General features: G+C 42.9%; 1 protein-coding gene across 1 annotated transcript; it reads left to right on the forward strand.

The window, feature by feature from the left end:
- LOC117491141 (lamin-L(III)-like) lies at positions 1–27,698 on the forward strand. Its single transcript, XM_034141003.1, is given in 12 exon segments — positions 1–328; positions 330–613; positions 1,557–1,713; positions 3,448–3,573; positions 3,694–3,864; positions 3,960–4,085; positions 16,769–16,989; positions 17,237–17,432; positions 21,311–21,418; positions 21,700–21,816; positions 22,290–22,397; positions 27,485–27,698. Coding segments are annotated over 12 exon segments (1,803 nt in total). The 5' UTR covers positions 1–175; the 3' UTR covers positions 27,521–27,698.
- Positions 27,699–27,838: the final 140 nt, after the last annotated feature.

The following is a 27,838-nucleotide window of genomic DNA, read 5'->3' on the forward strand; positions in this document are numbered from 1 at the left end:
ATGTGCTGCCACCATTGATGCATTTTACAGCGGCGTTTCAATGTGACTTGTATTCATTCTAAATATCATCGCATCCCTGAGTGTTCACGTTACCTTTCGGCCGCCCATAGTGTCAGGCTGAACTGTCCGACTGGTTGTCCGACTTTGACTGCAGAACTGTCCAGCCTCCAGCATCATGGCCTCTGCCACCTCCACCCCCGCTGCTGCCACCCCCGCTGCTGCCACTCCCGCTGCAGCTGCCTCCAGCGGCCGCTCCGCCGGCCGCCACAGCGCAGCCGGTGCTGGGCGCACGCAGCGCGGCCTGCCCGCCTCCAGCCCCAGCCCGACCCCGCCTGCTGCGCGGCCAGGAGAAGGAGGAGCTGCGACACCTCAACGATCGCCTCGCCAACTACATCCACCGGGTCCAAGAGCTGGAGAGTGAGAGGTCTTCAATACTGTTCCAGCTGGAGGAAAAGGATGAGTCGAAAAGCCGAGAGATGGGCAACGTGCGGCGGCTGTACGAGGAGGAGCTGGCCGATGTCCGGAAGTCCCTGGACGGCCTGGCCGGAGAGAGGGCCCGTCTGCAGATCGACTATGGAAATCTCTGCGTGGATTACAGAAAGATCCAAGCCAGGTAAAGCGTGAGAATGTAGGTGCACTCAGGTGCTGGAGCTGTATCAGCTCAGGATTCCACTCAGAAGTGATGTAATGCAGTCCTGATTGGAGTTGGAAGCAAGCAGCTGTAGAAAACAAATGAACATATTTCTACATGACTGTCCCTCTGTAGAATAAGATTCGGAAGCAGTGGTGTAACGTACTTTACTTGAGTATTTCATTATTTGCTACTTAATACTTCTACCCCCACTACAGTTCAGAGGTAAATTGTGTACTTTACTCCACTACATGTATTTAATACCTTTAGTTACTTTAGTTACTACAGATCTGGATTAATGATGTGAAATATAATCAAGTGTTAAATCAGACTTTAGTTCCACCTGGAGTAAATTCACAAGCTACCCTGCAGTATACAAAGTCATTCAAACTAGCTGCACCTTTACCAGCTTTGAGAACACTTTAATGATCAATCATTATAAAACATATCATATATATTATTCTCAAATGGACCAATCTGCACAATGACTACTTTACTTTTGCCACTTTAACTATATTTTGATGGGTACTTTTATAATGTGCTCCGCTGGGGGCCAAACATGTCGTTACACTTTACTAAGCTGAACATTGATCCTTAATCTGAATATGGTTTGAAATGTATACTTTGCTATTAGAGCAGATGCACAATACTTTAAGGCTATAACCATTTGTAAGGTACGTTTTGTTGAACATATTTTGTTTATCATATAAACTTTATATGGTCCAACACACACACGGAACTGAAGTTACGGAGCTGAAATTATGAAGCTTTTGACAGCGCGCTACTAGCATGGGGCCCCCTTAAGGGGGATTCATGTCATTGCAGTGTCTTGTACATGGCAAGAAATGAAAGGGGGTTTCATGTCGTCGTTGCTGTGTTGACCAATGTAATCAACCTTCTTTGTTCTCATGTTCTCCACCTTCAGGAACCAGAAGAAGGAGAGTGATCTGGCGAATGCGTTGGCCCAGTGGAGGAAAGTTGAAGCAACTTTAAGCTGCAAGGATGCAGAGTACAAGAATCTGCTGTCTGAGAACAGGAGACTCCACGACGACTTTGCTGATCTGCAGGGCCAGCTGGAAAACGTAGGAACTGATGCTAACTGACGTACAGGGCTAACTGCAGGTGTAATGATGTCCAAGTTTGAGTCCCAACTAGGATAATAAAAAAAAAAAAAGGTTTTACTCTTGGTAGTATAATCAAAATAACCTGCTTGTCTGTTTTCTAGAAAATGTTGTTGTCTGACCAGGTTACATTATGTTGATCGGTCAGCTAATTTGCCCTAAAAGGTATCCGAAATGATAAAATGCCCGAAGGATGATACTAGATGTCTGATGTGCTTAGCCTAGCGTTCCATAATGATTGAAATCAGAAAATAAATAGCTAGCTGGGCTCTGTTTAAAAATAAACAACTAAAAAAACACAAGAAACAAACAAACATAGTGGTATATCTCTGGAGCAGAGACAGGAGCTGTGGATTATTGTTATTGATGAATGCATCAGTGTTTCTTAGGGTCAAACACACTAAACTCACAACTTAAAATGAAAGTCAGTCGTTATCCGAGTCAAATCTGCAGGAAATAAACAAGTCAGACACTGAAACATGCACATCAATTGGATAAATAACATAAGTTTATTTAATAAAAGAGCACATGTTCAATGTGAAAAGTGACCGTACATAGATTACTTCAGTTGCAATTTGGTGCTATATATATATATATAAAAAACAACAAAAAAAACACATTGAATTTCAGGGGGGGTGCAGGGCTCCGTTGGCGGGGCGCTGCGCCTTAAAGGACAATGGTAGGGGAAACACTACCCATTTATCAGAATCTGTTGGATATGTATTCTCTCACTAAAATCATCTAAATTATGATTGAACAATTGTCTTAATACGCTTTGTAACCTTGGGTGAGAATTGTGGCACAGACTGACATGTCATCGGATTTTCAAAAGAAATGCTTAACTTAACTTGCTTAAAGGTAGGGTAGGTAAGTTTGAGAAACCGACTCGAGATTGCTAGAATTTGAAAATACACAACCGGAGAAAATCTGCCACTTCCTTACAGAGCCCCTCCTCCAACACACACGAACACGCACATGACCAATGAGGGCACGAGATAAGTTTGTGCACAGATGGAAGGCTGACAGGCAGGTAGGCCATCCAGTTATTTTAGCCGGGCCGGCTAAAATGATTGGTCGTACTTTTTACAGTACTACAGCTTCCACAGATGACATCTTTTTATGGATTTTTTGTCAAAGCACTTAAGATATTCATTGCTATCGGGATCTAAGAGCATTCCATGGAATATAACAAAAAGTGTATCTCGAGTCGGTTTTTCAAACTTACCTACCCTACCTTTAACATAGTAAACTATGATCCCTCCATTATAAATATTGGAGGTGGTGGTTGTTCCCATAAAGATACTGTTGGTTGGTTTAGACTCATTGTCAGTTTTGTAAGTTCAGTCAGACAATTCCCGTGTTTCTTTATATGTTTATTAGAAGCAGCATATAGTTTGAGTTTGGCATCTTGGCTCGGGCCTCATCACTCCACAGATTTACACAGAAAATTGAGTGATGATAATATAACGGCTCGGGGGATAGTAAGCTGGGGTGGTGGTGGGGCAGGCGAGCAGCAGCACTGCTGTTTCCTCTAAAACTTGAATGACCCATGCTTCTGACATGTATGCATTCAAGCACTATACTCCGGGAAACAAATGTGCATCACACCTTTTAAAAGCGATGACTTTAACAGAGATCAGGCTAATATTTCCAAATGTTCTAACTGTGTTTGTTGGGGGTGGGGGCTTTCACCAGGTAGAGGGGGTTCTGTCAGAGACAAAGAACCAGCTGAGCTCTGAGATCCTGTGGAGAGTGGACCTAGAAAACCAGATGCAGACACTCAAAGAACAGCTGGAGCTCCAGAGGAACATCACCGAGCTGGTAAGTAAAACACCTGCTGCTAAGCAGGCTAGCAATATTAAATTCCACCAATTCATGTCTTTCCTGATTTAATATGTTTATTTTTTGTATCAGCTCAGTTGTTAAGTGGATGTTTTGCAGGAGATCCTAGAGATCCGAAGCTGCCATGAGAGTCGTCTGGTGGAGGTGGACTCAGGCCGGCAGAGGGAGTTTGAGGGTAAACTGTCGGACACCATGCAGCAGCTCCGCCAGGACCATGAGACCCAGCTGCAGCAGTACAGAGAAGAGCTCCACCGGACCTTCACTTCCAAGGTTCAAAAACAGAAGCTAGGATGATGTGTTTCCAAAAGCTCCTTAATGACTTATATAGTATATATTCTGATATAGAATTCCGTCCTGTGCTACAGCTGCAGAATGCCCAGCAGGCTGCATTGGAGAAGAACAACATTGCGTCAGCCACTAAAGACGAGCTGGAAAGCAGCCGGCTCCGAGTGGAGAGCCTCAGTGCCCAGCTGCAGCAGGCCCAGAGAGACGTGGGTCAGAACACACACATCTGTTTACAGAACACACACATCTGTTTACAGAACACACGTCTGTTTACAGAACACACACAGAACACACACACATCTGTTTACAGCACACAAGTCTGTTTACAGAACACACACATCTGTTTACAGAAAACACGTCTGTTTACAGAACACACACAGAACACACACACATCTGTTTACAGAACACGCACATCTGTTTACAGAACACACGTCTGTTTACAGAACACGCACATTTGTTTACAGAACACACGTCTGTTTACAGAACATACACGTCTGTTTACAGAACACACACACATCTGTTTACAGAACACGCACATCTGTTTACAGAACACACACATCTGTTTACAGAACATACACATCTGTTTACAGAACACACGTCTGTTTACAGAACACACACATCTGTTTACAGAACACCATCTGTTTACAGAACACACGTCTGTTTACAGAACACACACAGAACACACACACATCTGTTTACAGAACACGCACATCTGTTTACAGAACACACACGTCTGTTTACAGAACACCATCTGTTTACAGAACACCATCTGTTTACAGAACACGCACATCTGTTTACAGAACACACACGTCTGTTTACAGAACACACGTCTGTTTACAGAACACACACATCTGTTTACAGAACACCATCTGTTTACAGAACACGCACATCTGTTTACAGAACACACACATCTGTTTACAGAACACCATCTGTTTACAGAACACACACATCTGTTTACAGAACACACACGTCTGTTTACAGAACACCATCTGTTTACAGAACACACACATCTGTTTACAGAACACACACGTCTGTTTACAGAACACCATCTGTTTACAGAACACACACATCTGTTTACAGAACACACGTCTGTTTACAGAACACACACGTCTGTTTACAGAACACACACATCTGTTTACAGAACACACGTCTGTTTACAGAACATACACGTCTGTTTACAGAACACACACGTCTGTTTACAGAACACACACGTCTGTTTACAGAACACACATGTCTGTTTACAGAACACACGTCTGTTTACAGAACACACATGTCTGTTTACAGAACACACACATCTGTTTACAGAACACGCACATCTGTTTACAGAACACACGTCTGTTTACAGAACACCATCTGTTTACAGAACACACATGTCTGTTTACAGAACACACACGTCTGTTTACAGAACACAGACGTCTGTTTACAGAACACACACGTCTGTTTACAGAACACACATGTCTGTTTACAGAACACACGTCTGTTTACAGAACACACATGTCTGTTTACAGAACACGCACATCTGTTTACAGAACACGCACATCTGTTTACAGAACACGCACATCTGTTTACAGAACCCGCACATCTGTTTACAGAACACACACATCTGTTTACAGAACACACATGTCTGTTTACAGAACACACGTCTGTTTACAGAACACACACATCTGTTTACAGAACACACACGTCTGTTTACAGAACACCATCTGTTTACAGAACACATGTCTGTTTATAGAACACACATCTGTTTACAGAACACGCACATCTGTTTACAGAACACGCACATCTGTTTACAGAACACGCACATCTGTTTACAGAACCCGCACGTCTGTTTACAGAACACACACGTCTGTTTACAGAACACCATCTGTTTACAGAACACACGTCTGTTTACAGAACACACACATCTGTTTACAGAACACACGTCTGTTTACAGAACACCATCTGTTTACAGAACACCATCTGTTTACAGAACACACACATCTGTTTACAGAACACCATCTGTTTACAGAACACACACATCTGTTTACAGAACACACACGTCTGTTTACAGAACACCATCTGTTTACAGAACACACACATCTGTTTACAGAACACGCACATCTGTTTACAGAACACACACGTCTGTTTACAGAACACACGTCTGTTTACAGAACACACACATCTGTTTACAGAACACACACGTCTGTTTACAGAACATACACGTCTGTTTACAGAACACCATCTGTTTACAGAACACACATGTCTGTTTACAGAACACACACGTCTGTTTACAGAACACACACATCTGTTTACAGAACACACGTCTGTTTACAGAACACACGTCTGTTTACAGAACACACACGTCTGTTTACAGAACACACATGTCTGTTTACAGAACACACACATCTGTTTACAGAACACACACATCTGTTTACAGAACACGCACATCTGTTTACAGAACACGCACATCTGTTTACAGAACCCGCACATCTGTTTACAGAACACACACATCTGTTTACAGAACACCATCTGTTTACAGAACACACACATCTGTTTACAGAACACACACGTCTGTTTACAGAACACCATCTGTTTACAGAACACACACATCTGTTTACAGAACACACGTCTGTTTACAGAACACACACGTCTGTTTACAGAACACACACATCTGTTTACAGAACACACGTCTGTTTACAGAACATACACGTCTGTTTACAGAACACCATCTGTTTACAGAACACACATGTCTGTTTACAGAACACACACGTCTGTTTACAGAACACAGACGTCTGTTTACAGAACACACACGTCTGTTTACAGAACACACATGTCTGTTTACAGAACACACACGTCTGTTTACAGAACACACACGTCTGTTTACAGAACACACGTCTGTTTACAGAACACACATGTCTGTTTACAGAACACACACATCTGTTTACAGAACACGCACATCTGTTTACAGAACACGCACATCTGTTTACAGAACACGCACATCTGTTTACAGAACCCGCACATCTGTTTACAGAACACACACGTCTGTTTACAGAACACACATGTCTGTTTACAGAACACACGTCTGTTTACAGAACACACACATCTGTTTACAGAACACACACGTCTGTTTACAGAACACCATCTGTTTACAGAACACATGTCTGTTTACAGAACACACATCTGTTTACAGAACACGCACATCTGTTTACAGAACACGCACATCTGTTTACAGAACACGCACATCTGTTTACAGAACCCGCACGTCTGTTTACAGAACACACACGTCTGTTTACAGAACACCATCTGTTTACAGAACACACGTCTGTTTACAGAACACACACATCTGTTTACAGAACACACACGTCTGTTTACAGAACACCATCTGTTTACAGAACACCATCTGTTTACAGAACACACACATCTGTTTACAGAACACACACGTCTGTTTACAGAACACCATCTGTTTACAGAACACACACATCTGTTTACAGAACACGCACATCTGTTTACAGAACACACACGTCTGTTTACAGAACACACGTCTGTTTACAGAACACACACATCTGTTTACAGAACACACATGTCTGTTTACAGAACACACGTCTGTTTACAGAACATACACGTCTGTTTACAGAACACCATCTGTTTACAGAACACACATGTCTGTTTACAGAACACACACGTCTGTTTACAGAACACACACGTCTGTTTACAGAACACACGTCTGTTTACAGAACACACGTCTGTTTACAGAACACACATGTCTGTTTACAGAACACACACATCTGTTTACAGAACACGCACATCTGTTTACAGAACACGCACATCTGTTTACAGAACACGCACATCTGTTTACAGAACCCGCACATCTGTTTACAGAACACACACATCTGTTTACAGAACACACATGTCTGTTTACAGAACACGCACATCTGTTTACAGAACCCGCACATCTGTTTACAGAACACGCACATCTGTTTACAGAACACGCACATCTGTTTACAGAACCCGCACATCTGTTTACAGAACACACACATCTGTTTACAGAACACACATGTCTGTTTACAGAACACACGTCTGTTTACAGAACACACACATCTGTTTACAGAACATACACATCTGTTTACAGAACACGCACGTCTGTTTACAGAACACGCACATCTGTTTACAGAACACGCACGTCTGTTTACAGAACACACGTCTGTTTACAGAACACACGTCTGTTTACAGAACACACGTCTGTTTACAGAACACACACGTCTGTTTACAGAACACGCACGTCTGTTTACAGAACACGCACGTCTGTTTACAGAACACACGTCTGTTTACAGAACACACGTCTGTTTACAGAACACACACGTCTGTTTACAGAACACACACGTCTGTTTACAGAACACCATCTGTTTACAGAACACGCACATCTGTTTACAGAACACGCACATCTGTTTACAGAACACACACGTCTGTTTACAGAACACACGTCTGTTTACAGAACACACACATCTGTTTACAGAACACACGTCTGTTTACAGAACATACACGTCTGTTTACAGAACACCATCTGTTTACAGAACACCATCTGTTTACAGAACACACATGTCTGTTTACAGAACACACACATCTGTTTACAGAACACACACGTCTGTTTACAGAACACACATCTGTTTACAGAACACACGTCTGTTTACAGAACACACGTCTGTTTACAGAACACACACATCTGTTTACAGAACACACACGTCTGTTTACAGAACACACACATCTGTTTACAGAACACACGTCTGTTTACAGAACACACATCTGTTTACAGAACACACACGTCTGTTTACAGAACACACATCTGTTTACAGAACACACGTCTGTTTACAGAACACACGTCTGTTTACAGAACACACACATCTGTTTACAGAACACACACGTCTGTTTACAGAACACGCACATCTGTTTACAGAACACGCACATCTGTTTACAGAACACGCACATCTGTTTACAGAACCCGCACATCTGTTTACAGAACACACACATCTGTTTACAGAACACACATGTCTGTTTACAGAACACACGTCTGTTTACAGAACACACACATCTGTTTACAGAACACAGACATCTGTTTACAGAACACACGTCTGTTTACAGAACACACACATCTGTTTACAGAACGCCATCTGTTTACAGAACACACGTCTGTTTACAGAACACACACATCGGTTTACAGAACACCATCTGTTTACAGAACACACACAGAACACACACACATCTGTTTACAGAACACGCACATCTGTTTACAGAACACACACGTCTGTTTACAGAACACACACGTCTGTTTACAGAACACACGTCTGTTTACAGAACACACATCTGTTTACAGAACACCATCTGTTTACAGAACACCATCTGTTTACAGAACACATGTCTGTTTACAGAACACACATCTGTTTACAGAACACGCACATCTGTTTACAGAACACGCACATCTGTTTACAGAACACGCACATCTGTTTACAGAACCCGCACGTCTGTTTACAGAACACACACGTCTGTTTACAGAACACCATCTGTTTACAGAACACACGTCTGTTTACAGAACACACACATCTGTTTACAGAACACACACGTCTGTTTACAGAACACCATCTGTTTACAGAACACCATCTGTTTACAGAACACACACATCTGTTTACAGAACACACACGTCTGTTTACAGAACACCATCTGTTTACAGAACACACACATCTGTTTACAGAACACGCACATCTGTTTACAGAACACACACGTCTGTTTACAGAACACACGTCTGTTTACAGAACACACACATCTGTTTACAGAACACACATGTCTGTTTACAGAACACACGTCTGTTTACAGAACATACACGTCTGTTTACAGAACACCATCTGTTTACAGAACACACATGTCTGTTTACAGAACACACATGTCTGTTTACAGAACACACACGTCTGTTTACAGAACACACACATCTGTTTACAGAACACACGTCTGTTTACAGAACACACACATCTGTTTACAGAACACACACGTCTGTTTACAGAACACACACGTCTGTTTACAGAACACACGTCTGTTTACAGAACACACACGTCTGTTTACAGAACACGCACATCTGTTTACAGAACCCGCACATCTGTTTACAGAAACACACACATCTTTTACAGAACACGCACATCTGTTTACAGAACACGCACAATCTGTTTACAGAACACCACACATCTGTTTACAGAACACGCACGTCTGTTTACAGAACACGCACATCTGTTTACAGAACACGCACGTCTGTTACAGAACACACGTCTGTTTACAGAACCACGTCTGTTTACAGAACACACGTCTGTTTACAGAAACACGCACGTCTGTTTACAGAACACGCACGTCTGTTTACAGAACACGCACATCTGTTTACAGAACACGCACGTCTGTTTACAGAACACACGTCTGTTTTACAGAACACACACGTCTGTTTACAGAACACACGTCTGTTTACAGAACACACACATCTGTTTACAGAACACACACATCTGTTTACAGAACACGCACGTCTGTTTACAGAACACGCACATCTGTTTACAGAACACGCACGTCTGTTTACAGAACACACGTCTGTTACAGAACACACGTCTGTTTACAGAACACGCACGTCTGTTTACAGAACACACGCACGTCTGTTTACAGAACACACGTCTGTTTACAGAACACACGTCTGTTTACAGAACACACGTCTGTTTACAGAACACACGTCTGTTTACAGAACACACACGTCTGTTTACAGAACACGCACATCTGTTTACAGAACACGCACGTCTGTTTACAGAACACACGTCTGTTTACAGAACACACGTCTGTTTACAGAACACACGTCTGTTTACAGAACACACGTCTGTTTACAGAACACACACGTCTGTTTGCAGAACACACACGTCTGTTTACAGAACACCATCTGTTTACAGAACACACATCTGTTTACAGAACACACGTCTGTTTACAGAACACACGTCTGTTTACAGAACACACACATCTGTTTACAGAACACACACGTCTGTTTACAGAACACGCACATCTGTTTACAGAACACGCACATCTGTTTACAGAACACGCACATCTGTTTACAGAACCCGCACATCTGTTTACAGAACACACACATCTGTTTACAGAACACACATGTCTGTTTACAGAACACACGTCTGTTTACAGAACACACACATCTGTTTACAGAACACAGACATCTGTTTACAGAACACACGTCTGTTTACAGAACACACACATCTGTTTACAGAACACCATCTGTTTACAGAACACACGTCTGTTTACAGAACACACACATCGGTTTACAGAACACCATCTGTTTACAGAACACACACAGAACACACACACATCTGTTTACAGAACACGCACATCTGTTTACAGAACACACACGTCTGTTTACAGAACACACACGTCTGTTTACAGAACACACGTCTGTTTACAGAACACACATCTGTTTACAGAACACCATCTGTTTACAGAACACCATCTGTTTACAGAACACATGTCTGTTTACAGAACACACATCTGTAAACAGAACACGCACATCTGTTTACAGAACACGCACATCTGTTTACAGAACACGCACATCTGTTTACAGAACCCGCACGTCTGTTTACAGAACACACACGTCTGTTTACAGAACACCATCTGTTTACAGAACACACGTCTGTTTACAGAACACACACATCTGTTTACAGAACACACACGTCTGTTTACAGAACACCATCTGTTTACAGAACACCATCTGTTTACAGAACACACACATCTGTTTACAGAACACACACGTCTGTTTACAGAACACCATCTGTTTACAGAACACACACATCTGTTTACAGAACACGCACATCTGTTTACAGAACACACACGTCTGTTTACAGAACACACGTCTGTTTACAGAACACACACATCTGTTTACAGAACACACATGTCTGTTTACAGAACACACGTCTGTTTACAGAACATACACGTCTGTTTACAGAACACCATCTGTTTACAGAACACACATGTCTGTTTACAGAACACACATGTCTGTTTACAGAACACACACGTCTGTTTACAGAACACACACATCTGTTTACAGAACACACGTCTGTTTACAGAACACACACATCTGTTTACAGAACACACACGTCTGTTTACAGAACACACACGTCTGTTTACAGAACACACGTCTGTTTACAGAACACACACGTCTGTTTACAGAACACGCACATCTGTTTACAGAACCCGCACATCTGTTTACAGAACACACACATCTGTTTACAGAACACGCACATCTGTTTACAGAACACGCACATCTGTTTACAGAACACACACATCTGTTTACAGAACACGCACGTCTGTTTACAGAACACGCACATCTGTTTACAGAACACGCACGTCTGTTTACAGAACACACGTCTGTTTACAGAACACACGTCTGTTTACAGAACACACGTCTGTTTACAGAACACGCACGTCTGTTTACAGAACACGCACATCTGTTTACAGAACACGCACGTCTGTTTACAGAACACACGTCTGTTTACAGAACACACATGTCTGTTTACAGAACACACGTCTGTTTACAGAACACACACATCTGTTTACAGAACACACACATCTGTTTACAGAACACGCACGTCTGTTTACAGAACACGCACATCTGTTTACAGAACACGCACGTCTGTTTACAGAACACACGTCTGTTTACAGAACACACGTCTGTTTACAGAACACGCACGTCTGTTTACAGAACACGCACGTCTGTTTACAGAACACACGTCTGTTTACAGAACACACGTCTGTTTACAGAACACACGTCTGTTTACAGAACACACGTCTGTTTACAGAACACACACGTCTGTTTACAGAACACGCACATCTGTTTACAGAACACGCACGTCTGTTTACAGAACACACGTCTGTTTACAGAACACACGTCTGTTTACAGAACACACGTCTGTTTACAGAACACACGTCTGTTTACAGAACACACACGTCTGTTTACAGAACACACACGTCTGTTTACAGAACACCATCTGTTTACAGAACACGCACATCTGTTTACAGAACACGCACATCTGTTTACAGAACACACACGTCTGTTTACAGAACACACGTCTGTTTACAGAACACACGTCTGTTTACAGAACACACACATCTGTTTACAGAACACACGTCTGTTTACAGAACATACACGTCTGTTTACAGAACACCATCTGTTTACAGAACACCATCTGTTTACAGAACACACATGTCTGTTTACAGAACACACACATCTGTTTACAGAACACACACGTCTGTTTACAGAACACACATCTGTTTACAGAACACACGTCTGTTTACAGAACACACGTCTGTTTACAGAACACACGTCTGTTTACAGAACACACGTCTGTTTACAGAACACACACATCTGTTTACAGAACACACACGTCTGTTTACAGAACACACACATCTGTTTACAGAACACACGTCTGTTTACAGAACACACATCTGTTTACAGAACACACACGTCTGTTTACAGAACACACATCTGTTTACAGAACACACGTCTGTTTACAGAACACACGTCTGTTTACAGAACACACACATCTGTTTACAGAACACACACGTCTGTTTACAGAACACGCACATCTGTTTACAGAACACGCACATCTGTTTACAGAACACGCACATCTGTTTACAGAACCCGCACATCTGTTTACAGAACACACACATCTGTTTACAGAACACACATGTCTGTTTACAGAACACACGTCTGTTTACAGAACACACACATCTGTTTACAGAACACAGACATCTGTTTACAGAACACACGTCTGTTTACAGAACACACACATCTGTTTACAGAACGCCATCTGTTTACAGAACACACGTCTGTTTACAGAACACACACATCTGTTTACAGAACACCATCTGTTTACAGAACACACACAGAACACACACACATCTGTTTACAGAACACGCACATCTGTTTACAGAACACACACGTCTGTTTACAGAACACACACGTCTGTTTACAGAACACACGTCTGTTTACAGAACACACATCTGTTTACAGAACACACGTCTGTTTACAGAACACACGTCTGTTTACAGAACACACATGTCTGTTTACAGAACGCCATCTGTTTACAGAACACACATGTCTGTTTACAGAACACACACATCTGTTTACAGAACACACACATCTGTTTACAGAACACGCACGTCTGTTTACAGAACACACACGTCTGTTTACAGAACACACGTCTGTTTACAGAACACACGTCTGTTTACAGAACACACGTCTGTTTACAGAACACACACGTCTGTTTACAGAACACCATCTGTTTACAGAACACACACATCTGTTTACAGAACACACACATCTGTTTACAGAACACGCACATCTGTTTACAGAACACACACGTCTGTTTACAGAACACACGTCTGTTTACAGAACACACACATCTGTTTACAGAACACACGTCTGTTTACAGAACATACACGTCTGTTTACAGAACACCATCTGTTTACAGAACACACGTCTGTTTACAGAACACACACGTCTGTTTACAGAACACCATCTGTTTACAGAACACACATGTCTGTTTACAGAACACACGTCTGTTTACAGAACACACACGTCTGTTTACAGAACACACACGTCTGTTTACAGAACACACACGTCTGTTTACAGAACACACACGTCTGTTTACAGAACACACACGTCTGTTTACAGAACACACATCTGTTTACAGAACACACGTCTGTTTACAGAACACACGTCTGTTTACAGAACACACGTCTGTTTACAGAACACACATGTCTGTTTACAGAACACACACGTCTGTTTACAGAACACACACGTCTGTTTACAGAACACACACGTCTGTTTACAGAACACACATCTGTTTACAGAACACACGTCTGTTTACAGAACACACACGTCTGTTTACAGAACACACACGTCTGTTTACAGAACACACGTCTGTTTACAGAACACACGTCTGTTTACAGAACACACGTCTGTTTACAGAACACACATGTCTGTTTACAGAACACACGTCTGTTTACAGAACACACACATCTGTTTACAGAACACACATGTCTGTTTACAGAACACACATCTGTTTACAGAACACACGTCTGTTTACAGAACACACACGTCTGTTTACAGAACACACACGTCTGTTTACAGAACACACGTCTGTTTACAGAACACACGTCTGTTTACAGAACACACGTCTGTTTACAGAACACACGTCTGTTTACAGAACACACACGTCTGTTTACAGAACACACACGTCTGTTTACAGAACACACACGTCTGTTTACAGAACACACACGTCTGTTTACAGAACACACATCTGTTTACAGAACACACGTCTGTTTACAGAACACACACGTCTGTTTACAGAACACACACGTCTGTTTACAGAACACACATCTGTTTACAGAACACACGTCTGTTTACAGAACACACGTCTGTTTACAGAACACACATGTCTGTTTACAGAACACACGTCTGTTTACAGAACACACACATCTGTTTACAGAACACACATGTCTGTTTACAGAACACACGTCTGTTTACAGAACACACATCTGTTTACAGAACACACATCTGTTTACAGAACACACGTCTGTTTACAGAACACACATGTCTGTTTACAGAACACACACATCTGTTTACAGAACACAGACATCTGTTTACAGAACACACGTCTGTTTACAGAACACACACATCTGTTTACAGAACACACATCTGTTTACAGAACACACATCTGTTTACAGAACACACGTCTGTTTACAGAACACACACGTCTGTTTACAGAACACACACATCTGTTTACAGAACACAGACATCTGTTTACAGAACACACGTCTGTTTACAGAACACACACATCTGTTTACAGAACACACACGTCTGTTTACAGAACACCATCTGTTTACAGAACACACACGTCTGTTTACAGAACACACACATCTGTTTACAGAACACCATCTGTTTACAGAACACCATCTGTTTACAGAACACACACATCTGTTTACAGAACACCATCTGTTTACAGAACACACACAGAACACACACACATCTGTTTACAGAACACGCACATCTGTTTACAGAACACACACGTCTGTTTACAGAACACCATCTGTTTACAGAACACGCACGTCTGTTTACAGAACACGCACATCTGTTTACAGAACACGCACATCTGTTTACAGAACACACACATCTGTTTACAGAACACACGTCTGTTTACAGAACACACACATCTGTTTACAGAACGCCATCTGTTTACAGAACACCATCTGTTTACAGAACACACACGTCTGTTTACAGAACACACACGTCTGTTTACAGAACACACACATCTGTTTACAGAACACCATCTGTTTACAGAACACACACATCTGTTTACAGAACACACGTCTGTTTACAGAACACCATCTGTTTACAGAACACACATGTCTGTTTACAGAACACCATCTGTTTACAGAACACACACGTCTGTTTACAGAACACACACATCTGTTTACAGAACACACACGTCTGTTTACAGAACACGCACGTCTGTTTACAGAACACGCACGTCTGTTTACAGAACACACACATCTGTTTACAGAACACACACACACACCTGTGTTTACAGAACACACACACACATCTGTTTACAGAACGCCAGGCTCAGGTCTCACCTGTGCAGCCACTAAACCTCAGGTTTGAACTTGAGGTAAAAATGTATTGGAAGATGATCCAAGCAGGGCAGCTGAAGTATGGGGCAACGGCAGTGGTGTAAAACCTGTTTGACTATAACCCGAAGATTCCCTTTGATTTGCTTTGTTGATTCTCTCTTGCCAGCATTTGTCGTCTTATTCTTTTTCCTTTCTCCGTCAGAAAATGTTGCTGGAGGGCAGCTTTCATGATCTGGAGAGGACTCTGGACAAGGAGCGTGAGGTGTGGCAGCAGAGACTGGGTCAGAAGGAGCAGGAGCTGCTGAACATCAGGAGCCAGATGTTTACCCAGCTGGTAGACTACGAGAACCTGCTGGATGTTAAGCTTGCGCTGGACATGGAGATCAATGCCTACAGGAAGATGCTGGAAGCTGAGGAGCAGAGGTACGGATGTCATCTTTGTACAATCTGCTGTCATACATCAGGAGCAGAGCCCGGCTGCTGCTCTGCTCCCAGTCCGGCTCAGGGGTCATGGCGGCGCCTGTTGATGTTGAAATAACTTAATGTTGCAGCTGCAAGGACTTTTTTTAATTTATTAATGAGGGCATATTTGTACTTTATGATATTAGGCTATATGGATTAAATGTGACTTGGTCTCTTTTAATCCAAATAAATCAGATTTTCTTCGCAGACTGCAGCTAACCCCCAGCCCCTCCCAGCACTCAGCCGTCCCTCGGACACATGAACACAGCAGCCGGCAGCTTAGAGGGAAGAAGCGGAAACACGAGGGAGCCTCGAGCAGCCATGCAACACAGCACGGCTCTGTGAGCGTGGCCGGAGTCGACATGGACGGGAAATATATCAGACTGAAGAACAACTCTGAGACGGTAAGACTGTAATGCCACTGGACAGTGGGGAACTTTATTCCCACTTTTTAGCATGAATTCTTAGCTCAAATGTCCCACACACCCGTTGCTTCAAGACACAAATACATATTTTCCATTGGCATCCCTGGCCGTGTTCTCAGGGTGTGTGCAGTTCAGCTGGCAGAGGTGTTCACAGACATCTTCAACAGGTCCCTGCTGCAGTCTGTAGTCCCCACATGCCTCAAACACTCCACCATCGTTCCTGTCCCTCAAAAATCAGCCTCAACGACTACCGCCCAGTGGCACTCACCTCCATCATCATGAAGTACTTTGAGCGGTTACGGCCCGTCCACACGGCGGCGTGCGTTGAAGCTTCAACGCAGCTTCCCATTCACTTTGAATGGGGTGACGTCACGCTTTGCCGAACTGCATTGTGGTTCCGTTGCTTGCTTCAAAAGTTGAGAAAAGTTCAACTTTTCAAGCTTCAACGGAAGCGTCAGCCAATCCAATCATATGCCAGTACAAGCTCGAGTCTAGCCAATCAAACCGCGTGCTTGTGTGTCCAGGGCGGGAGATTCATGTGATTGGTTGTTGGTCGAGCTTCAGACACGCCCGCCGGCAAGCTTCAACGCACACTGCCGTGTGGACTAGGGCTGTACCCGAATATTCTTTCGTTGGAGTACTATTCGGGTTTCAATTTCGTTATTCGGATATTCGTTTTGTTTGTTTTTTCGTTTATTTCCCATTTTTCTTCAAATTGAATTTATTGAAATCTCCAATATAAGAGCAACGTAAGAGCTTGTGCCTCTTCAGGGGGTGCTAACACTTAACCATAAACGTTATCGTTTACTTTCTCCGTCTTTATATGTAGATATTACTTTTCTCCGTTAATCTCCGTCACGTTGTTTCCAAAGCAACAACAACTTCCTGTCAACTGCACTAACTCTCCTTCAAAATAAAAGCATGTCCATAAATAGGAAGCCAAGCCAAATGACACTTAAGACATATACAACTGCAACAAAAGTAACAAACACAATGCGATATCCTTTTCAATTTCAAAGAACACAAATTGGGTTATTTACATTAACAAATAACTATAAAACAACAATACTGTAGAATAACAAAATGAATGCCGTGAATACACCAAAATACACGTGTTGAAGCGGTTCGCTGCTGATTACTACGCTGGGAGGAGACCGAGGGGTAGACCTAGGACCAGGTGGAGGGATTATATCTCTTCGTTGGCCTGGGAGCGCCTTGGGATCCCCCAGTCAGAGCTGGTTGATGTGGCCAGGGAAAGGAACGTTTGGGGCTCTCTGCTGGAACTGCTACCTCCGCAACCCGACCCCGGATAAGCGGGAGAAGATGGATGGATGGATGGTTTCACACTGGGAAATCACCCTTCACATCTAAAGGGCCTTGACAGTTAGACATTAAGCAACAAGTTGCCCATAGCTGATTGACAGAGCCTGAAAGGGTCAAAGGAAAGGTTGTGTCCCAGATATGATATTCCTTTACCCTTCTGATGGCCCTCTCCACCAAGATCCTTGGTCGGGCGATGCTCTGGGTTTTTTCAGTGTCCTCTCTGCTGAACCTGGTGCCTCTTTTGAATGGGGGGATTACGAGGGTTGCCCCAACTTCAGACAGCATCTGGTCAATGACAAAGCCTTTGTCAGCCATGCACGCATCTCCAGGCTCAAGTAGGCGGAGGATCCCTGACTGCCGTGTCAGACTAGAGGGTGACTGATGATGGTGCCTCACATCTGATCTCTGTGCAGTCTAGAATCACTCGCACATTTGGACAGTAACTAACACATTTTTGTGGCATTGTTGCTTGCACCCGTTCCCTTGTCATCCAAATTGGCACTGACCCCAAAACAATGTATAGATAATTAGTCCATGTAATTATCACTCTGCTCACTGTAGTGATACTGATGCCAAAGATGTCAGCAATCACTTTCTCGTTCATGCCAACGGCAACTTGACAGCAGTAGAGAAAGAGTTCATCCACAAGTGCTAGCCTCCTGTTAGGGCTCGGTTTCTCTAGTGCCATGGCATCACTTGTCCTCTGGGCTCTGCTCCAATACACTAATCTGGAAGCTGAGGGGGCGACGGATTCCCAAAACGACCAAAACACTTTCTCTGACGGAAATCGGGTGTAGAATCGGAATTCCTCGTCAGTCGCACAATACCTGTTGATGTTCAGTGTACAAGAAATGTCCCTCAGTTGACTTTCAAAACTCCTGATCTTAGCTTCCAGTTGCCTGTTGGTTTCAGTAGCAGCAGCATCCACTACACCAGAGGAGTTGCGGGCATAGTAGTTGTGGTCTGAGGCGGGTTCTCGGTCGTCTGAGGCGGTGGGCTGTTCGTGCAAGCCTGAAGCTCCTCACTTACTCCAGGGCGTGCATTAACGCAAAAACTGACTGGCGAAGAGTCCGATTCTCCCCCCAGCTATTCCAGGGAAACCGGCTTGGTGTAACATCGTTTTTAGCCTCTTCCGCCCACTTTTCGAGACGTATATGCTCTCCTTGTCAAAGTGCAAACTGCTGACAAAAGTGCTACCCCTGAGAACATTAAACGAGGGACCTTCATCCCTCCTTATCAGCCTCACCCAAGACTTGTGGAGGAGTTCGTTTTTCGGGAAATCGTGAAAACTGAGGTACAGCTGTCTTTGTTTTGACGTTGAGCAGCCCGGTACACTACAATAACAGCGACGAGAGGAGGCGTCCATAGTTTGTCACGTAACTATGGTAACTAACTACCGGAGGTATGTGTATACTGCTCGGCGATTTTTAACGTTCCGGAAGCAGGAAGTGTGACATAGGCCTATTCCTAATGTTTGTAGCCTTTATTTAACCAGGTTAAAAATCCCATTGAGATCAACGATCTCTTTTTCAAGGGAGACCTGCGGTACATTGGTTACACATAAAAACAACAGAAAACAAAAAGGACATCACAACATAATTACAGGGGTATAAATTAGCAACCTATTCACAATGACAGGTATCTAATAACATTTCATCCAGCCGCGCTTTAAAATGATGCAAGGGAACCAAAATGCTCAGTTTCAATGTTTTTTGCATAGTGTTCCAAGCTAGAGGAGCAGCGCACATAAAAGCTTTTTTACCTAAAACAGTCCTAGCACTTTGCACATGTAATAAAAACACATCCTGGGATCTCAGGCAATAGCTACTTGCCACTCTCCGTGAGATCAAAGAGCAGATATAAGTTGGTAGTTTACCCAGCATGGCTTTATAGATGAATATGTACCAATGACTGAGCCTCCGTACAGTAAGTGAAGGCAGACCTGCCTTGGCATACAGGGTACAGTGATGAGTAAGTGCTTTACAGTTAGTAACAAATCTCAGAGCACTGTGATAGGCGGCATCTAACTTGATCAGGCAATGGGCAGGTGCATTCATATAGATCAGATCACCATAGTCCAGCACAGGTAAAAAGGTCACAGAGACTAGCCTTTTTCTGGCTTCAAAAGAGAAACAGGACTTGTTTCTGAAAAAGAAACCTAGCCTAACCCTCAGCTTTTTAAGCAGGTTATTGACATGAAGTTTAAAAGTAAGACAATCATCAAGCCAGATACCAAGGTATTTATAACAGCTAACCACTTGGAGTACTTCTCCTTGCATAGTCACAATATCCAAAGCAGTCTCTGGAGTCTTTTTAGCTTTAGAAAAGAGCATTACCTTGGTTTTCTCAACAATGTCATTATGACACACAGCCCCCCCCCTTCTCAGACTGCTGTGCTTCACTCTCTCTCATGATGTGTTCAGATGGCTTTTTGAGTGGACTCAAAGTGGGACCCCCTGCAGAACATCACTATTATGCAACAAAATGACATGTATATATTAAACTGCTTGTTTGTCTCATGTCATCGTCTCCAGGAGCAACCGCTGGGGGGTTGGGTGGTCCGGAGATTATACCCCCACTCTGGAGACCTCTCATTCCACATCCCCCCCTCCTGCAGCCTTTCTGCTGGCCAGATGCTCACAGTGAGTGCTCACTGTTACTGTGTTCTCCACAGCTTCCCTGCAGACAAAGCAAACTATAATGTGTGTGTGTGTGTGTGTGTGTGTGTGTGTGTGTGTGTGTGTGTGTGTGTGTGTGTGTGTGTGTGTGTGTGTGTGTGTGTGTGTGTGTGTGTGTGTGTGTGTGTGTGTGTGTGTGTGTGTGTGTGTGTGTGTGTGTGTGTGTGTGTGTGTGTGTGTGTGTGTGTGTGTGTGTGTGTGTGTGTGTGTGTGTGTGTGTGTGTGTGTGTGTGTGTGTGTGTCAGATCTGGGCAGCAGGGGCTGAGGCGGAAGCTGATCCTGGGGACCTGGTTCTGCAGGGCCAGAATAGCTGGGTCCCTGTCACTGATGTCAGGGTGATTCTCCTCAACCAGGACCATGAGGTAGGTTGAGCAGTGTTTACATTCCGGGAGTTTGCTTTAATCACTGCAGTCAAAAGTCAGTTTTCACACATACTCATGGCAGTGTACTATACTGTGCTCATAAGGAGCCAAAAATTTTGACACACACTCACAAAAACTGCAGTATGGACAGTTTGACATGTTGACCCCAGGGGCTGGGGTTTAAACCATCGCCTTACCGATGGGTGAAAACTCCTCCTGAGCCACAGTGGCCTCAGAGAATCTGGGTCATACCCTCATCAGTGTTCTAGATCCATCAATCCATCCATTTGTAAGAATAATAAGATATACTTTTAGTGATCCCAGTTTGGGAAATTATTTACCGGGAACTGCTGCCACCTAGCACGCCGCCATCTTGGAGGGGTGTTTGTTTAGAGTACTACCTAAAATAATTTTGTCTCAGCTGTTAGTGTAGAATGGAACTCATCATCGGAGTCATGTGATCCCTTTTCCAGGAAATGGCAGAGCGCAGGGTGTGTATGCAGCACAGAGGGGATGAGGAAGCTGAACTGTTTGATGAAGAGTATGTTGCAGGCAGTGACATCCAGCACTTTCGGAGACAGGTAAACACACGGAGTTATAAAACAGGAGGTATTTTTATTTTATTTGTTTATTATTGCTTGGTTTCCCTCTGTCTCTTTCGGGGTGGAGCTTCATATTCAGTTTTCTCTGTATAGAAAGTCCTCAGTAAATGTCCACCAATACTAGCAATTTAGGAATCGCTCCTACTGGCTCACCTGTGAGGTTTGTACAGTAAGCTGGAACATTAAAGGCCCCTTGAAGAGATCCAGGGCATTTGCTCATCTGAAACGACTTAATGCAGACATAATGTTTCTACAAGAAACCCATATGCGCACCACAGACCAGGTCAGGCTTAAGTGTCCATGGGTTTCTGAGGTGTTCCATTCAAACTTCAACTCTAAGTCCAGAGGGGTTGACATTTTAATTGGTAAGTCTGTTAATTTCACATCTTCCAAGGGTATAGCGGATGACAATGGCAGATATTTAATTATCTCAGGCACACGTTCCTGTATTGTTAGTCAATATTTATGCCCCAAATTTTGATAACCCACACTTCATGAACAAGCTTTTTGAATGTCTCCCGTCATTGCATAAAAACCTGCTTATATTTGCAGGGGATATGAACCTCGTTGTCAATCCCAGGCTAGATCGTTCTTCTCCTAAAACGCTGACCGCATTACTCGTGTCAAAAACGCTTTCTGATTTCATGTCCAAGAACGGCTGCGTTGATCCCTGGAGATTCTATAACCCCTGCATTAAGGAATATTCCTTCTTTTCTCATTATGCACAAATCCTTTTCTCGAATTGATTATTTCTTCATCGATGCCAAACTTGTTTCCAAAGTGACAACTACTGATGCAGAGCACCTTCTTTTACGCTCGCGTTCAACGTATTATGAGCATGGTGATAAGGCGAGCCGCCTTTTGGCCCACCAATTGCGTCGTCAGGCAGCCTCACGTATGATCCTCCAGATAAAAGATGTATCAGGCACGGTGCATACCGATCCTAGTACCATTAACTCAGTCTTTGGCTCATTCTATTCTTCTCTATACAAGTCTGAATCGACACTTCTGAGATGGGCGCTTTCTTAGACAATCTCAATTTCCCTACCATAGGTCCTGATGTTTCAAAAGAACTTGATTCTCCATTAACCCTAGGCGAGATCATCCTCGCTATAAATAACATGCAAATTAAAAAAGCTTCTGGCCCTGATGGATTCCCAGTAGAATTTCTTTTAAGATGTAAATCTGAATTGGCCCCATTAATACACTCGGTGTATAAGGAATCTCTGCGGAATGGCTCTCTTCCTCCCACTTTAAGACAAGCCTTCATAAGTCTGCAGCTCTTATAGGCCACTTTCCTTAATATATGTGGATGCGAAAATAGTTGCTAAGGCTTTAGCACGTCGCTTGGAAAATATTCTCCCAACCATAGTTTCGGAAGAACAAACTGGAATTAGTTTCTCGAGGTATAAGTATCATCACTGTGCGACCAGAACTCAGGGCAGCGAAGGCAAACCCAGACAACACACAACGTAGCTTTACGTAGCCAAAACGGTAAATACCTCTTACCTTTGCTGTTTTCTGATCAAAAGTTGTGTTCAATGGCATTAAAACACTGCTGAAGGTTAATCCAATGTCTATGTGTCACTTTGAAATGATTACTGATAATCCATCATCATATTTATGGCAATAAGCCTAGTTTTCAGTTTTCAGAGCGTAACATAGCTTTCGGATTCATTTCTCAAAGGCACGACTGTCACAAATATATCCCACTGTTATTGACATCTGTGACAAATGTCAAGCCTCTCCCTGCAACCTATCCCATATGTTCTTCTCCTGCCCATTAGTATTATCCTTTTGGCAGAAGTTTTTTGAGGATATCTAAAAAATACTCTCACTCACTGTGAAAGTCTGTCCCCATATTTGGGTGCCCAGAAGATTACAACAGATACAACTCGGTGAAGGTGGTTTAAATATTGTATGCCTTCAAGTGAAAATCAACTATGTATGGCTTGTCAATTGATGCACAATAGTAGAGACTAAATGGTTACTAGTAGCTTTGAACTGTGGTCCCTATCAATGTACCAAATGTCTTTTCTATGTGTCTTCAATAAAAAAATAAAAAAACAGGAGGACGTTTTCTTACAGATACAAAGAGTTTGTACATGGAACTTAACGTCACTGTTTTTCTCTTCCCCGCATTGAAGCCAAAGAGAAAGAAGTGTTGTTCAGTCTCTTGAGAGCAGAGCAGACTGCGTGCTGTACAGTAGGTACCCCCCCCCCCCCCCCCCCCCCCTGTCTGCCTGTACCTGTACCTCTGTGTAGTCACACATGCATGGCTTGTTTCACATGATGGCTGCCTCTGTGTTGTACTAACAAACTGCTAAACGTGCTTGGTCAGACAGTGGGCTGCCTCACTGTTCTCAGGATGAACCATGGAGCGCTCATTCCGGTAATGTCATCTGTCTCAGTATACAGACTAGGGTTTGATACATGTGTATGGTTTTCTGTAACATGAATACGTAGCAGGGGCAGATCTACAGGGGGGCAAGGGGGGGCAGATGCCCCCCACTGTAGAGCAGCTGCCCCCTAACTTTTGTGTCCCTAAAACTGTACTTGTAGAAACAAACCTACACTATGTCCACAAGCTTCTCAAGCAACTAAACAAGCAGTACATTCATTCAAAGTGAATCATTTTAATATCATCTTAGGCCCGTTAAAAACGCAGCTACGGCCCTGCATTAAACTGCGGAGCGGCGTTCACACAGACCGCGGCTCACACAGCTGAAGAGAGACCGAGCTGTCTCAGCACCTGAAGGTGGATCAGATTCCCCTGGGAGCATTTCCCCTTCGACTAGTTTTGTTTTTACTAAAGACGAGAGCTTGAAACAAAATATTAATAAAACGTTCCTGTTTGAATCGATAGCGTTTAACAGACGGTCGCTGTTTGGGGCGTTAGGTTACAAAATACTACACAGACAGCGTTAGCTGGGAGATTGGTCACTTTTATTTGCTAAACTATGCGGTACTATTAAATCCACGTAAGTTACTCTCACACATCACAGCAATGAGGCCAGATAAATACATAACATAAATAAAAAACCAGGATACATCCTTTACCTGACGGTTCTAACTGGCTCTAAACACAGCTGCCTGTGTGCGTCACGTTTGATAAACCCTTTCTGGTTTTATATGTATTATAGGCTACTTATCAGACGGCTACATTGCCCTAACGTGTAAAGTAATACAATCATTTTTACCAGTGCTTTTCACAAGTAGACTCTTGCAGGCCAGAGTAGCTGGAGTGATTCAACAAAAGAAATCTGAGAAGTGATGAGGAAGAACAGAAAGAGGAAAAAGAAAAGAGAGAACACTGAAGAGATCAGTGGCCTGTACTACGAAGCAGGATTTGCGGGTAGCGAGGTAACTTCAGGGTTAACTCTGAGTTTTCGGTCCTACGACGCTGGTTCACTTCTTAACGGGGTAGAATAGAACAGAATATATCTTTATTGTCATCATACAAAGTACAACAAAATGTATTTGGCAACTCTCACTGCAGTAAAAAAATAGACACAAATAAATAAACGAGTGCAACGAGATAAAATTCAATGTCAATGTGCATATTTACACTTACAGTCTAAATGGTAGATCTCCATGCTGAACACTGATCCGGTGCAGGTTATGTTCCAGATAAGAGATCAACTCAGTGAAAGCACCGCTTGCTGACCAATCAGAGCTCAGTGTGCAGAGAGTAAAGCTATCAAGTCATATTCATGGGTAAAGGAAATACAGTTTAAACTGCTGTATGCAGGAAAGACGGCAGACAAAAATCACAGACTGTGTGAATATGACAATTAATAGAATGTCACTGCCCATCTTTAGAGCAATTTGACAATTATAATATTTGCGTTAAACAAGCTTACTTAAATATCTGCCACAACAAAAGTAACCGGAGCAAAGTAACTCTGACTGTTGCGTACACTGTGAGTGCAGACGCTGACGTGTCCTACTTATCATTCATAAGATCACAGCATCAATCATATCACATCACATTATAATATATCATATAAGACCTTATCTTTGTCAGCCTCAACGAGCCGTATCTGGCCGTGCAACACTTACATTGTTGCATACTGTATGCAGAAGTGTTATTTAAAACAACATTTTAAGTTGACGAAACACTCAAATGTTATTATAATAATATAATTGGGAGGGATGAAACCCTCTTTAATGGTCACACATGCAGAGCACACCGTACACACAGTGACATTTGTTCTCTGCTTTTAACCCATCCTAGTACCAGGAGTTTAGTACTATGAGTAGTGGAGTATTAAAGTCAGATCCACTCATGTCTTAGATGGGGCAGTGATATTATAAACCTGTCAATGTACACATTCAAACACTCGGTAGTTCTTTTTACCAGCTGTTCTTTCTGCACCTTGCAGGTGCAGCTATGTGGCTTTTATCCTGGATTATGTGTTTACGTCATGGATGTTTAAAGTTTAACTTTTTCATATTTGTCTACCGTGATAGTTTACTTTTCGTTCATGAAGTATGACGCTGCGCTGTCAGTACGCTTGACCATGTTTGTGATTGGTCAAATGTTGCTAACCCCGCCCCTTTCACGTGAACGCGCTCTCTGCCGGACAGAGAAACCCTGGGTTGATTTACAGAGTTGATAACCAGCGTAGTAGGACCGCTCAGCGAGATCTCATTTGTTAGGGTTAGTTAAGCCAGATAACTCAAACATATCCAGGGTCTGCTGACCGGGTTTTGTCGTACAGGCCACAGTAGTTTTGGAGTTGGGCCATATTAACTTCATTAATTACTTTTATATAGAGGAGTGCTCAGTGTTTGCTTACTTCCAGAGAGATATGCTTGTTTGTGATTCATTCTCTGCACAACAATGAACAGTGAATAATTACTTTTTTCTTAAACTATGAAGCCAAGTTAGTTTCATGGAGAAAATAACTTGTGCTCTTAATTCAATAATTAAGTGCTGCAGGCTCTTCTGCCATTTCTCTCACTAACTGCATGCTCAGCCAAACCAGGACCCAGCATGTGCCCCCCCCCACCCCCCGTTGGTCACTGATGAAATATGTTACCGCTGCTGCTTTGCTTTCAAGGATCTATCCAATGAGGCGAGCTGTGCCGTCATGTGACGCTGCGGAGCCTTGGAGTGCAAACCTCTGCTGCGGAGAGCGGAGAGCCTCGATGCCTCAGAGCTACACCATCAACCTCAGTATTCCTCAGTGCACAAGACAAGAGCTTTGCCTTGACTTGATCTTATTTAAATGAATGTGTGTGTGAAATAAAACTCAGTCATAATAAAGTTATATAAATGCACTCCGGTCACTTGGCTCTAATTATTAAAGAATGCAATTATATTTTAATTTGGTGGGAAATTCTAGAAGGTGCTCCCAGTGGTGAATGTCTCACAGTCTGAGAAACAGCAGGAAGGAAGCTGAAAGTCGGACAGA

Source organism: Trematomus bernacchii, unplaced genomic scaffold, assembly GCF_902827165.1.
Source record: "Trematomus bernacchii unplaced genomic scaffold, fTreBer1.1, whole genome shotgun sequence".
NCBI classification, from domain to species: Eukaryota; Metazoa; Chordata; class Actinopteri; order Perciformes; family Nototheniidae; genus Trematomus; species Trematomus bernacchii.